Source organism: Euprymna scolopes, chromosome 24, assembly GCF_053919585.1.
Source record: "Euprymna scolopes isolate OS-2025 chromosome 24, ASM5391958v1, whole genome shotgun sequence".
Classification (NCBI taxonomy): Eukaryota; Metazoa; Mollusca; class Cephalopoda; order Sepiida; family Sepiolidae; genus Euprymna; species Euprymna scolopes.
Window position 1 is genome coordinate 87098981 of NC_136505.1, and position 14769 is coordinate 87113749.

A 14769-nucleotide genomic window follows, 5' to 3' on the forward strand; every position below is an offset into this window, starting at 1 on the left:
TTTCTCGTAAATTTTTATTTTACTCTTTGTCATCCCAAACGACGTATATTGCCACTTGGAGGTAAAGGGCTACTATTTGTGATCATGTCTAATAGGGGACTATGGGTAGTTGAGCAGCAAGATATTTGTTTACATTACATGTAAACTTTTGTTGGTTAGTACAGTAAGCAGGGAAGCAGTAAACAAGGAGGGAATTTCAAAATCTAATGGTTTGAAAGAAGGAACTGTTATTGTTGAAGGCTTTCCGGCATCTAGTCACTTCAACAGTGAAGGAGTGGGATTTTGCTGTTTGTCGAATTAGTCAGATGTATTTATATCAAAAGGGCACAAGTGCTATGAGTTCATCAGAGCACATTGCATTAAATCACTCAAAAGAACAGGCACAGGGATGCAACATTGCAGTGATATGAGAGAAATTGCAGTTTGATGTGGGATCTATTAGATTTGAGACTATTTTGAACCTTGTCGAAAAGTGATAGATGCACTAACCTAGATGTGGCAACAACACTCCATGCATGGACAAATTCCTTGTACTAGGACTTATACTTGAGTCTTTGGGGCATGCAATTAAAGAGTTAGCCACAAGCATCACCAAACCTTTGCACGCCATTGGACTAGCAAAATAACGGCTAAAGGAATATCAGACAAAAGGAATAATAGACTAGTGGACCATTACAAAAATATCAATCCTTGCAGATTATTATTGCTGACCAAAAAAATAAATCTAATAATAATTTTTGCTGATGAGAGATTTACAAGAAGCTGATATGAGAGGTAGCACTTGAAAAATAACCATAGCAACATTTCAGATGGGATTACGGATGAGGATAATGAGGCAATCCATTAAAAAAAATAATCAATTTCTGTCAGATATGACCTCAAATTACTCTAAGGGACTTTGTCCGTCTGCCTCACTTTAAGTTTGTTTTTTTTTTCAATTAATCTTAATATTTGAGAGTTTTTTTTATCTTACACTTTTTAAATCTTTTGTAGAAAAGCCCCACTGCAAACGAGAAATTAGTTTTGAAAAAATAATATACCTTCATTAATCGTGAGCATAAAATCAGTTTTTTTCTCCCCCTTCGGCACCAAAGTCAATGGAGTCTAGACCATTTCTGAAATGACCCTTTTTCCCCTTGCCGGCTGTATGTTGCTGTTTCTGTGCAATTCTGGGAAGCCCACCCTTCAGGATTTGCTTTCTCTCTTTTAGAAGGAGTTATTTTATGCAGACGAAACCACCAAGGCAGTTTTTGAAAGCCAGAGTACTCTTTCTCCAGGCATTGGCTCTTCAATCCTAATTTCTGACCTTTGTGTCACATATTCTTGCCATGGCAAGGAAATAAATATCTTCATTAATCATGAGCAATGCACGCACACAACTTACACCAATTTTGTGAGTCCTGTCTAAACAGGACTCACAAAATGTCTTGAATTAGAGTTTAGGGTTAGGATGAGGGTTCAGATATCTACATTAATATCAATGAAACGCACATTTTTTTTACATATAAACTGTTGAATAAATGCCACTGTGAAAAACATCCGGTTAGGGTTTAAATTATTATTTATTGAGACTAGCGGAGGAGGGGCGGCTTTGTCCGGGCGTAAAATATGCTTAAATATGATCTTTTAATTTATCCAGATTTCATAGATATTATTATAGAGTCGTGATTTCAAAAGTAAAAAAAATTATTTAGGTACCATCAGCTAGAATCAAAACCGAAACTGTAACATTCAAAGTTGGTGACGTTACCACTGTACTAACATGACACGCATATAAAGTAATTAAAAAGTAAAAATAAACTAAGATGAATGTACAAAATGTTTAATATTTTTTACAATTTTGACCATGCTAAAACCCCTCTAAAATTATTTGAACCGGCTAAAGACCCATAAAAGAACGGCCTGTAAAAAATCCAATCATTTGAGGCCCCTAGTGCTGCTCTGCGACTTTGAGTTTCAGAGGAGATAGAATTTGAAAATATGGAGACAGACAGACAGCCGTTTATATATTAGATTAATAAAACCTAAATTCCTTGCTATACAAAATGCAGAATGTGGAACGCATGATCGAATAATGGACAGATATCTGTTTGAGTTTTGTGGCACCAGAAATATAAGGGAATCAATCTTTTTTATGCAAATACACAACGACTTGAATCGATTCAGTTGTCTTAAATGAGTAATAATTTTAGCAGGATCATCTTCCCAAGAATTATCTCCTTCAGGTTTTGGATTAGAATAATCAAACAAGCAAAAAGAAGCAAAAAATAACAAAATAAGACATAAAGATCAAAACAATCATAGATTCCCTATTCACCACGACCCCCCCCCCCACGAGGACTGTATGTAACTGAAGGTTGATTTAAATTCAGAGCATATCCAGCTCCCTACAAAGAGCTTCTCTTTTGAAGAAGAGCCCTGTTACCAATAGAAAAATGTCCCAACAGTCATGCACAAAGTAATCTATTTAGTGAGTCCTGCTTAGACATGAATCGTTAAATTTAGTTTAGGGTAAGGGTTAGAGTTAGGTTAGGCTTGGGGTTAGGTTAGGGTTCGGGTCTTTACGTTGAGATCGATTTCACTGTACAAAATGCAGAATAAATGCTACTGTGGAATGCATCGTGAAATAGTGGACAGTCATCTGTATGAGTTTATATGGCAACAGAAATATAAAGGGAACGATCTTTTAATGCAATTACACGACTTGAATAAGTAATAAAGCGCTTTTTTTAGAATAATATAAATTTTTTTTTTTTTTTTGCAGGGAAGGAAAGCATTTTGTTTCAGTGGGACATTTCTATAAAAGATCCCATTTTGCTTTGGTCCCTATTTTACTTGCCTCCCAACAAGGGAAAAGTTTGATACAATTTACGTTTTTCATGCGGGGGGGGGGGGGGGCGGTATTCCACGCACCCAAAAATGAGTATTCTGGATAGAACAGAAATAAAAATTGCCTTAGTCGAGAACGATTTTTCTTCCTAAGTTGAAAAACAGAACATACTACACGTTGAGTTATTTATTTGCAAATATAATGTAAAGTATATTTACAAATTGGGCACAAGGCCATTAAAAGAGTGAGGATTGGGTGAGGGGCAGACATGGATTAAGTTAGAGTTAGAGTTAGGGTGAGAGTTAGGTTAGGGTTAGAGTCAGGGTTAGAGTTAGGGTTCAGGGGGTTAGAGTTAGGGTTAGGGTTCGAGTTAGGGTTCGAGTTAGGGTTCAGGGGGTCTTCCTCTGTTTATCCTGGTTTAATCTTGATGCATTTTGACCAATTCGTACAAGCATTGTTTCTCTCATTTTTTTTTTCATCATTGTTCATCACTTTCAATTTTTGTTCTTCTACAAACAGCTCATAATTTATAAAGGCGAAAATCCATTCGAGGATAATGGTTAATAAGATGGATTATGTATTTAACGATGAAGAATATTCTGGAAGGATTAAAAATAATTAATGGAATGAACAACGCTTCATCATTAATTCTCTTAACCCATGTTCATGGGGAAGGTTTATAATATTTTGTGATATTGGATCTGAAGGCAGTCATGTTGTAATCAGCTGAAAAGTTCTTTCATAGCATGGAAAGAAACTCTGTTCATGGAAATTCCGCTTGTAACTAGACACACAAATAAAGATGGAAAACTCAGCAATCTGTAATAAGAAGTAGTGATGGGTTGTAATTTGTAAAATTTCTAAAAACAAGAGTAGGCATAAGGGCCCCAAAATTCATATTAGACTTGTCCACAATGATGCAGAGTGTGACGAGTAAAGTACTAGGTATGTTTAGTTGTGAGTGACACTTTTCTTGAGGTCGAAGGTTCAATCTTCAGTGCAGGTGATATGATACGAAGAATACAATTGCAAATTACTAAAGACTTCAAACGGAACGAGAATATGCAATGTGTATGAGGTAAACAAATGGTTCCATTCGAAATTCGAAATTCGAAATTTCCAAATTCGATAAATGGTTGTCTGAAATTTTCAAATCCAACAAATGGTTCAGTTCGAAATTCTGTATAAATTTCCAAATTCGATAAATGGTTCCATTTGAAATTCCGTATAAATTTCCAAATTCGACAAAGGGTTCCATTTGAAATTCGAAATTTCCAAATTTGATAAATGGTTGTCTGAAATTCCGTATTGTGACGGTACCCTCAGGTAGGGGTCTCCTAAGAAGATTCCAACACCGAGAGCGCATCTTGAAAAAAATAAATATAGGGTGCCGGCTGAAAGTTATTCAGCTGAGATAGCACCTGTCCAAGTTCGGATCAGTGATATTGTTGTGGAATACTTCGGTGACATTCACGTTAACAAATGCAAGGCAACGAAAAATGATGAGGAACACGGCGACATTTATATAAGTGTTATAAACATGACAATTTATTTATAAAACAAGGCTGGAGAGAAAATAACGGAAAACAAAACAGGGCAACAAGATAATAATTCAAACACCAAATAAAATCACGCAGACAATGTTATGGGAGAAAGAAAGGGGGGATATGTGATACTTATAACTGTTCAAAGAATATCGTCTCTTATTCTCTTTTCCTTCCTTTTCTTTTTCAAATGGAAATCAATGACGTGCGTAAGTAATGTTCCAGGGGGGGGGGTTATAATGAGAAATTTCAAGAAAATAAAGATTGTCTCTTTTCACTACTTTTTTTTTCTAGGAGTCAATAATAGATTGTTCATGGGCCGGCCAAAGGGAGGGTCCAGTGATGGGGAGAATTATTTAGAGAGTTGCTTCTTTATCTCTTTCTTTTTCTTTTTATATGAGGCACATAATAGTTCAACGTAGAACGCCAGAACAGTCATCCGAGCCAAATCCAAATGAAATTGAGACTACCACGTCTAAGTCTATACATCTGCCTTACTTTTAATGCTAGATTTATTTATGGTGTCTTTTAAATTTAATAAAAACCCTTCAAAATTTGCTGACGAGGAGACCTTGCTTATTAAAAAACTATATGTAATTATTGTACGTAACTTGATGTCTACCACAATAAAAAGCATTGTTTTCCGAAACGATCGTACAGATAATTGATTTTGCTGTTGTTCCTTCTTATGAAACGGATTTTTAATTTAATTATAATTTGATTTTTAAATTTTTAATTATTAATCACATTACTTAATATTGAATTAGCTCTAGGATATTTACCTATCGAGCTTATTATATATCTAAATTGCAACGAGCACTTTCTCTTTCCTGTATTTTAATTAAACTCGTAATTTCACTGTAACATTGAAATACACTCAGCTCTTTAGACTATTGTTCTAATCACCTTTAAATTATATATATATATATATATATATATATATATATATATATATATATATGTATGTATATCAGGTTGACAAGAAAATATTTATGTCAGTAACGTAAAAATATTGCGATTTCGTGGCGATGAAGTCGTTGACGGCGTTTTTGATATCGCTTAGATTTTGAAATATTTCTCATGCAGAAAGTTATTGAAATGCTTGAAAAAGTATTAGTAGGTAGGTGAGAGGTCTGGAGAGTATGGTGGATGAGGCAGAGTTTCGTAAGCTAATCCATTTAAGTTCTGTCGGATCGGTTTAGCAACGTGCGGTCAGGTATCGTCGTGGAGGAGAGTTGGGTTTTTTCTATTGGCCATTGCTGGGTGTTGTTGTCGACGTTTCTGATGCATTTCATCCATTTGTTGACCGTACTTCACCGCTGTAATAGTTTTTCCTGCATTATAAAAAACTGTAAACGATGAGACCGGTCATAGACTACCAAATAGTCAGCGTGGCCTTCTTTTGGTGCAACAGTGGCTTCGGCAAATGTTGTGGAGCTTCATTGGCGTCTAGCAACTGAGCTAAGCTTCGCCGATTGTCATAAAGAACTCACTTTGCATCGCAAGTTACAACCCAGTCGAGAAACGGGTTATTCTTGTGTAAAAGAAGGTAGGATGATACTTCATAACGGCGTTGCTTTTAGCTTTCATCCAGTTCGTGCGACACCAATTTATCAAGATTTTTTTTTCTTTCCAATCCCACTCAAGTAGTTTGAAATCGTGTTATACGTTCCGTCTATTTCAGAAGCAAGTTCGCGAACAGTTGTGCGTAGATTGGCTTCGACTAACGTTCTTAATTGATTATTGTCAGCATCCAATGACCGACCACTACGCTCATCATCTCCAATACTCTCATCGACGCCACGAAATTTCTTAAACCACTATTGTGCTGTGTGTTAAGTAGAGGTTCCTGGTCCAAACGTTTCGTTAATATCGCGAGCTGATTCAGCAGCTTTTCGGCCCAGCTTGAAATGAAATGAGAAAATTGTTCCCATTTGCTATTTTCATCTTTTATTCAACGTTCTGAAAATTGTTTAAAACGATTGTAATTGAAACGATTAGATAGAGCGCAAAACGCTCTTTAAAATGCTATATAAAGTAAAGATATTGTAATGAAAACTTATTTTAAAATCCAAATAAAAAATTCTGCAAGAACTTTCGCGTACACCTTATATATATATATATATATATATATATATATATATATATATATATATATATATATATATATATATATATATATATATATATATATATAATTATAAAACTCAAATGACCTTGTAACGGGTATTCTAACCCAACATCCGGTTTACGACTTCCGGTTGCGCATACGTACATAAACATATATTTCTCGATATCGATGTACACACACACACACACACACATATATATATCGATATATATACATAAATATATATATATATGTATATCTATATAATCATAAAACTCAAATGACCTTGCAACGGGTATTGTAACCCAACATTCGGTTTACGACTTCCGGTTGCGCATGCGTACATAAACCCATAACAGCGTAAACAAATAAACACAAATCACTAGACCGGTTTCGTTCGAACAACCGGACGTACTTAGAAAAGCGAATATCTTTTATTTATTGAATAAACAGCTTCAAGATATGTGAAGTAAATGCAAAACGTGATTACAAATAATACGTATAATCATCGACCTGTTTCATATACTCGATATATATATATACCGTTCATTGGATAAAACAGGGGAGGGTAGAGCGGTGGCCCTTGATATATCTAAGGCTTTTGACAGGGTATGGCACGATGGTCTTCTAAGGAAAATTAGATCATATGGAATCACTGGAAGAATTCATAACGTAATTAAATCCTTCTTAAGTAATAGAAAAATCAAAGTTGTCCTCGACGGACGTACATCCAAACAATATGACATAAATGCGGGAGTGCCTCAGGGGTCTATCCTTGGACCTCTATTGTTCCTGATATTCATAAACGACCTCCCTGATAATATTGTTTCGGAGATGGGTATATTTGCCGATGACACCACTCTCTATAACAGATATGAGGGGAAAACAAATGAACACATATCCAAGAAAATGGCAGAAACACTAGAGGATGACCTCCAATCCGTAGTGGAATGGGGACAAAAATGGTTGGTCTCATTCAATGCTGCTAAGACTAAGCTTGTTTCCTTCAATAACTACAAGAAACCTTCTCTACCACCAATAGCAATGGCCAAGAACACATTGCCTGAAAGTACTTCTTTTAAACTCCTCGGCCTAACGTTTACAGGGAATATGAACTGGAATAGATACATTGAGAGCATTGCCAAGGCTGCTGCAAGGAAGGTTGGCTCCCTCTACCGTGCTAGAAAACTACTTACGCCTGCCAGTATCCTATACCTCTATAAGGCAACCATTCGCCCATGTATGGAGTACTGTTGTCACATCTGGGCTGGTGCATCTGCTGCTTGTCTCTCGCTCCTGGACAGGGTTCAAAAAAGAGTCGCAAACCTGATAGGTCCTGAACTGTCATCTGGGCTTCAACCTCTGTCCCATCGACGAGATGTTGCATCCCTCTGCCTGTTCTACAAATACTTTAATGGTGAATGCTCTGACGAACTGCAAACACTTGTACCTCCCCGACGTAACTACCCCCGACAAACCCGACAAGCTACTAAGTCTCATCCCTTTACAGTGGAGATCCCTAGGTGCAAGAAAGCCTTTTACTCCAATAGTTTCTTCCCCAGAACTGCGGGTCTTTGGAACTCCCTTCCGGGATTCTGCTTTCCCAACTGCAATGATATGCAGAAGTTCAAGTGTAATGTTAACAAACATCTTTCTACTCTTCTCCCTTCATAATGACCCCGCTAATTAATTCCCTAATAGTAGCCCCCTGCTTCAAAGTGGCACTGTGCCTTGTTTGGGGTGAAAATTGAATAAAAAAAAAAAAAAAAAAAAAAAAATATCATACTAAATAATCAACGCGACAATAAAACGTGTTGTTTTACTGTGTATGTTTTCAGCTTCCCAATTCTTTTTTTTTTATTTTCGCGTTTAAGTTATCCAAATAAACAATTGTTAATACTTTCTGTTTGTTTTTTACATCGTTCATTTCCGTATTACGTTTAAGTTATTTTTACGCAATTTTCTTACAAATAAATCTACTTTAACCTGTTGACGACCATAAGAGCATTTTACAACGACGATTTACCCACCGACTTCCTCTTTTTTAAATTTATTCTCCATTTCTTAATACACCTTTCTTAAAAAACATTCATACATTTTCTTCTACACTACCAACATAAATAAATAACCGCGAAAATATGTTTTTTTAAAGTTGCGTTACAAATAAATAATCAAGGCGACAATAAAACGACAATATATATATATATATATATATATATATATATATATATATATATATATATATATATATATATATATATACATTTACGTCCATGCATATTTAAAAAGAATAAGTAAAAATCAATATAACGTCAAAGATAATCACCCATTTGTTTTTATATTATCTTTTGGGAGGGAATCGCTCCAGACAAGGGATGAATTCATAAGGAGCTTACTTCAATGTCAAAATCAAGTCAACGATAAGTGTTATATGTATATATTCCGATTCAGAAAACAGCAATTCTTCCATCTTTGTTGGAAACATCGCTTATGGAATGTGAGGACCAAAGGACAAAATAAAGAAAACAAGAGTTACGAAGCTTCTGAACAGTAAACCCAAGGCCTAATTTCTACTCTACCATCCCACAAAATTTAGGCTAAATTATCGAATAATATATGTGCTTCAATCTGTTTAAAAAGCAGAGTTATTAATACACCCCATAAATTTCTGCATGGACGCACTTCGATTGCAATAGATTTTTGTTTATATAAAACCAGTGCATCATCAATTGAAAATAAAAATAATTGTCAATAGAACTTGAACTCGCACCTCACTCTCTAGTTACGTTTCTCGTCCTGATTGTCCCGCTAACATATAGACTATAGTGGAATGCGGCCGCAAATGGATGGTAACATTTAATGCTAGTAAAACCAAGCTGCTCTCCTTTAATAATTACAAGACGCCTATCCAACCGCCTATATCTATGACAAATAACACCCTACCTGAGAATTATATCTTCAAACTCCTCGGCCTAACATTTGCGGGCAATATGAACTGGAACAAATACATAGAGGACATTGCAAAGAAGTTGGGTTCACTTTATCGAGCTTGAAGACTACCCACACCTGGGAGTATGCTGTACCTCTACAAGGCCACCATTTGCCCTTGCATGGAGTATTTTTGCCACATCTGGGCTGATGCATCTACCACTAATCTCTCCCTCTTAGATAGGGCCCAAAAAGGAGTTGTAAATCTAATCGATCCCACTTTATCAATTAAGCTCCAGCCCCTGTCCCATCGCCGCAATGTTACATCTCTGTGCCTGTTTTACAAATATTTTAATAAAATGTGTACTGATGAACTCGTTTCACTTGTATCCCCTCGACGTACATATCCCCGAAAAACCCGCTTAGCAATAAGATCTCACTCCTTCACTGTTGATGACCCTAAATGCCAGAAAGCTTTCTATTCTAATAGTTTCTTCCCTTGAACAGTAAGACTTTGGAATTCCCTTCCTGCTGCCTGCTTCCCTGGCTGTATTGATATGCAGAAGTTTAAATGTGACATAAACAAATATCTTGTTATTGTTTCCTAGACATGGACCCAAGTGACGATATGCTTTGTAAGGGGTGAACATGAGTCCAAAAATAAATTGATCTCGGAATATTCGAAGTTATAAAAAGCAACAATATTTCCTTTGGATTGTCCACTTTATGACGTAATTTCTGATTATCTGCCCCCAGCAACAACATGGCAAAAAAACAAAAAAACAAAAAAAAACATACTGATGATGAGGCTTTGCCTCGAAATATATTTATGAATTTCAACATAATTTTCAAACAAAAAAAAAAAATGTCTGTTTATTTTGTAATAATGCGTTGTTTTCGGTTTCAAACGTATATAAACCGTATTTAATTTATTCAAACTCAACCGGCGCTTCTAAGGAACAAGAAATGTTAACGTGAATCCCGCGTGACCTAACTCACTGTTCCGAGATTTAAAAAAAAAAACTACTGTAAAAACAACAAACGGACTTCTATTCTCTGATTATCTGCCCCAACAACAACATGGCAAAAAAAAAAAAAAAAAAAAAAAAAAAAAAAAAACTACTGATGATAATACGTATTTAATTTAACAATATTTCCTTTGGATTGTCCACTTTATGACGTAATGGAGATTTTAAAGAAAATACGCAATGCAAAGGATTCGGTGAGTACGATTGTTTTATTGTCGGGGCCAAAAAAAGTAACATGGAAGAGGTTAAAAAGTGTGTCTAACGCCTTTATATTAAAACTTTTATATCTCTACATCTGTCTATCTTTCTCTCTTTTCCTTTCTACTATTTCCCCTTTCTTTCCTACGTTTCTCTTTTCACTGTCAATTCCTCTCTCTCCCTTGTTTCAATCTATTGAGAAAAAATACAAATAATAATAATAATAATAATAATAATAATATGAGTGCGAAAAGGACTGGGACGTTGGGGAGGCTTATTGCCACTCAAATTCCAATAAGGACCAATCGCTGCTACCAACGAGAAATCAATCGTAAACGGTTGTTGCGATAATGCAAATAAATTCGCAAATCGAAAGAGGTGGAGTGTATTGGAAATCTAGGGAGACTTGTTGTCACTCAGACTCGAGGGAACACTACAAGTTATTCTCAAAGGGTGTTCTTTGATGATGGCCTGAACGAAAATTCCTAGAGAATGAATAAAAATAGTAATAATAATGATGATAATGATGCTGAAAGAAATTCAGCTGAGAATTAAATTTTTAAAGTCAGTACTCCCGGATGACACTGAGTTAATTGTATCCCTCCGTTGTTCATATAATGAAACCTAAATTCATTTTAATATATTACCGAGTAACGTCGAGGTCTTCATCCTTCGTTACAATTGTGTAACCTATATTTGTTTTAGGGTATTCCCAAGCAATGCTGGGTTTCTTCTTTTCCTATGCCCTTTTCTCTTCCCTGCAACCTCTTTCCCACAGAAGAGACGTTGCGAGCCTGTCTCTGCTTTATCGTTATTTTCATAGCAAGTGATCGCCTGAGCTCCAATCTATGATCTCCCCTCGCCAAACTTTCACGAAAAAACACTCGTCTAACTGAAACCATGATCAATAATTTCCCCCACACTTTATCTGTGTTTAAACCTAAACGTAGATTCCATGAACAAAGCTTCTTTCTTAGAACTGCACGCCTGTGGAACTCTCTTCCGTTTGGCTGCTTTCCAACTGACTACAATTTGGTCGTCTTCAAGTCCAATGTAAACAAATTCATGTACAATCATTAACTTATCCTCGAGTGGCTTCCAAGCCTTGACAAGTGGTGATTCCTATGTAAAAAAAATAACAAAACAAAATATGTAAAAAAAAAAAAATAATAAAACAAAAATAAAAACAAAACAATATATACAACTTACTAAATGAAATACTGTAATCTTACATTTATTTCCCCGGACAACACCGAGCAAAACAAAACAGAAAAAAACACTGAAGTTATTACTCTATCTAAGGTATTGTGCAGTTCTAGATGAGCATATACAACTTATATATATATATATATATATATATATATATATATATATATATATATATATATATATATATATATATATATATAATTTTTAAAAACAGTAATCTACGGACACGCGTGTTTCAGAGCTGTACTCCTCTTCAGCACAGCTTGACTGTTGTTAGGATACGAACCCTAACCCTAACCCTAACCCCGGACCTTACGTATTTCAGACCAGCGCCTTAACCAATTACGCAATGATGCCATAGACAATTTACTGTTTAGTTTTTTATCGTTTATCTGTTTACGTAGTTTTTGTTGTTGATTTTTAAACGATATATATATATATATATATATATATATATATATATATATATATATGTGTGTGTGTGTGTGTGTGTGTGTGTGTGTGTGTGCGTGTGTGTGTGTTTGTGTAGAGAAATAAAAAGGAAAAAACCGTATTATGTATTCATCAACGTTTCGTCTTTATTTATTTTTTATTATTTATTTTGTCGGAATACTATTTCATCAACGTTTCGTCATTATTTATTTTTTATTATTTATTTTGTCGGAATACTATTTCCATTATTTTCATCATATATATATATATATATATATATATATATTTATAGTAGTGACTTATATAGTGACTTATCATATATATATATATATATATATATATATTAATTATCATATATATCATATATATATATATATATATTTATAGTAGTGACTTTATATATATATATATATATATTTATTTATAGTAGTGACTTATATAGTGACTTATATATATATATATATATATATATATATATATATATATATTATCTATATATCTATAAAAGTGAACGTGTCTGTCTGTCTGTCTGTGTGTGTGTCTGTCTGTGTACATTTCCCTACGCAATAACTCTGTCAATTTTTAGTCTATAGACTCGAAATTTGAAATACCGGGTACTGAGATTTGGGAAAATCGATGTGACGGGTGTCAGCCAGAAATTTGGCTGTTAAGGGGTCAAATTTCAACGATTTGACCTTTAAGAACTCTACCAAACTTCTGCGACAATTTTGGGTCTAGACACTTGAAATTTTAGATATAGGTTCCTTGAGCCTGGATCTAACTTAATAAAGGTATTTGAGCCCGAAACTATAAATTTTAAGGGGTCATAATAGGGGTCAAAGTTTTAAAAAATTAACCATTTTTTTTGTTCTTTTGCTTTTTTTGCACAGCATACACCTCCAAACACCCGAGCAACGCCGGGCACCCCTGCTAGTATATCATATATATCATTATTATAGTAGAAAAAATAATTTACCGTTGTATCTGTTGTATGTGTTTCCAGCAAGACCGTCTTTATAACGAAGGCCACGGTTTCCAGTAACTTCGTCAGACTTTAACAGAAGTGGTTATTACGATTTTTTGCAAGAAGACGATTACAAAAAAAAAAAAAAAAAAAAAAAGAATTAGCTCCGGCATCATTTATTTTAAAGAAAAGAAGAAAAAGGGGGGGGGGGATATGGGGGGGTTGAATAAAAGAAAATTTTAACCAGACATGATAGGATTTCTAGTGTATGCAGAGAAATAGATAGAGAGAGATAGATGCAGAGAGGGGAGGGGATAAGTGAAGAGAGGAAGAGGGTTAGTTTACAGTTTAATAAGGGAAAAGGGAGATATATTAATATATATCTCCCTTTTCCCTTATTAAACTGTAAACTAACAGATGGGTTGTTATTCACGATTGTCTTGATGTCAAACAAGGTTATGACACGCGTTAAGGATTTATTCGGATAGATGGGGGGGGGATAACTAAGATGCGTCTTCTTAAGATATGCAAAAGTTACGTTCAATTTAGGTGACTTACTTATTTAAATGCATTTGCTGTAAATGTCTATAAAAAAAATTAAATTAAATATTAGGGCATGGGTTTTATACTTAAAAATATGCAAAAATAAAAATTCAGTTCATGTATATAGGTGATAGTAGTAGTAGTATTAAATAAAAAAAAACTTTATTAAATATAATAATAAAATCTATAATAGTGACAGAGAGCGATACTAATCATAGGATAATAAAAATCAAAAAAATAATAGTAGAAATGAAGATAAGGGAAAATGTGGTATATATATATATATATATATATATATATATATATATATATATATATATATATATATATATATATATATATATACATATATATATATATATATATATATATATATGCATATATACATATATATATATATATATGCATATATACATATATATATATATATGTGCATATATACATATATATATATATATGCATATATACATACATATACCTATTGTATATACATACATGCACACACATGCATATACAAACACATACAAATACATAAGAGAGAGAGAGAGAGAGAGAGAGAGAGAGAGAGAGAGGTGGTATACAAATAAATAGATACAGATATAAGTATAATTAACTAGGCGGGTATAATGCCAAATGTAACACAGGTACCTACATTGTATACAGAAGCAAACGAAAATTCATATAAACACACATACATATATATCCACATCCACATATATATATATACATACACATACATATACACACACACACACACACACATATATATATATATATATATATATATACACATACATGCATATAGGTACACACATACATAAACATATAAATATGAAAGCATATATACATACACATAGACATAGATATATAAACAAAATTACACATACAAAAATATAGATACATGTATGCAGATCTATAGAAAAAAGGGAAGGGTAGGATAAAAGTGAGATATATAAGTGAGTATAATCAATTAGGTGATTTTG

At 34.0% G+C, this 14769-nt stretch overlaps 1 protein-coding gene across 2 annotated transcripts in view; it reads left to right on the forward strand.

Annotated features, from left to right (window-relative positions):
- Positions 1-10287: 10287 nt before the first annotated feature.
- Positions 10288-14769, forward strand: part of LOC145246817 (uncharacterized protein RT0683-like) — a 101846-nt gene continuing 97364 nt past the window's right edge. Inside the window, exon 1 of one of the 2 annotated variants that reach the window (XM_080108641.1) lies at positions 10288-10634. In XM_080108641.1, coding sequence (XP_079964767.1) covers positions 10621-10634 — 14 coding nt within the window. In that variant the 5' untranslated portion in view covers positions 10288-10620. The remainder of the gene's footprint in view (positions 10635-14769) is intronic. The other variant, XM_080108642.1, reaches the window with a different exon arrangement.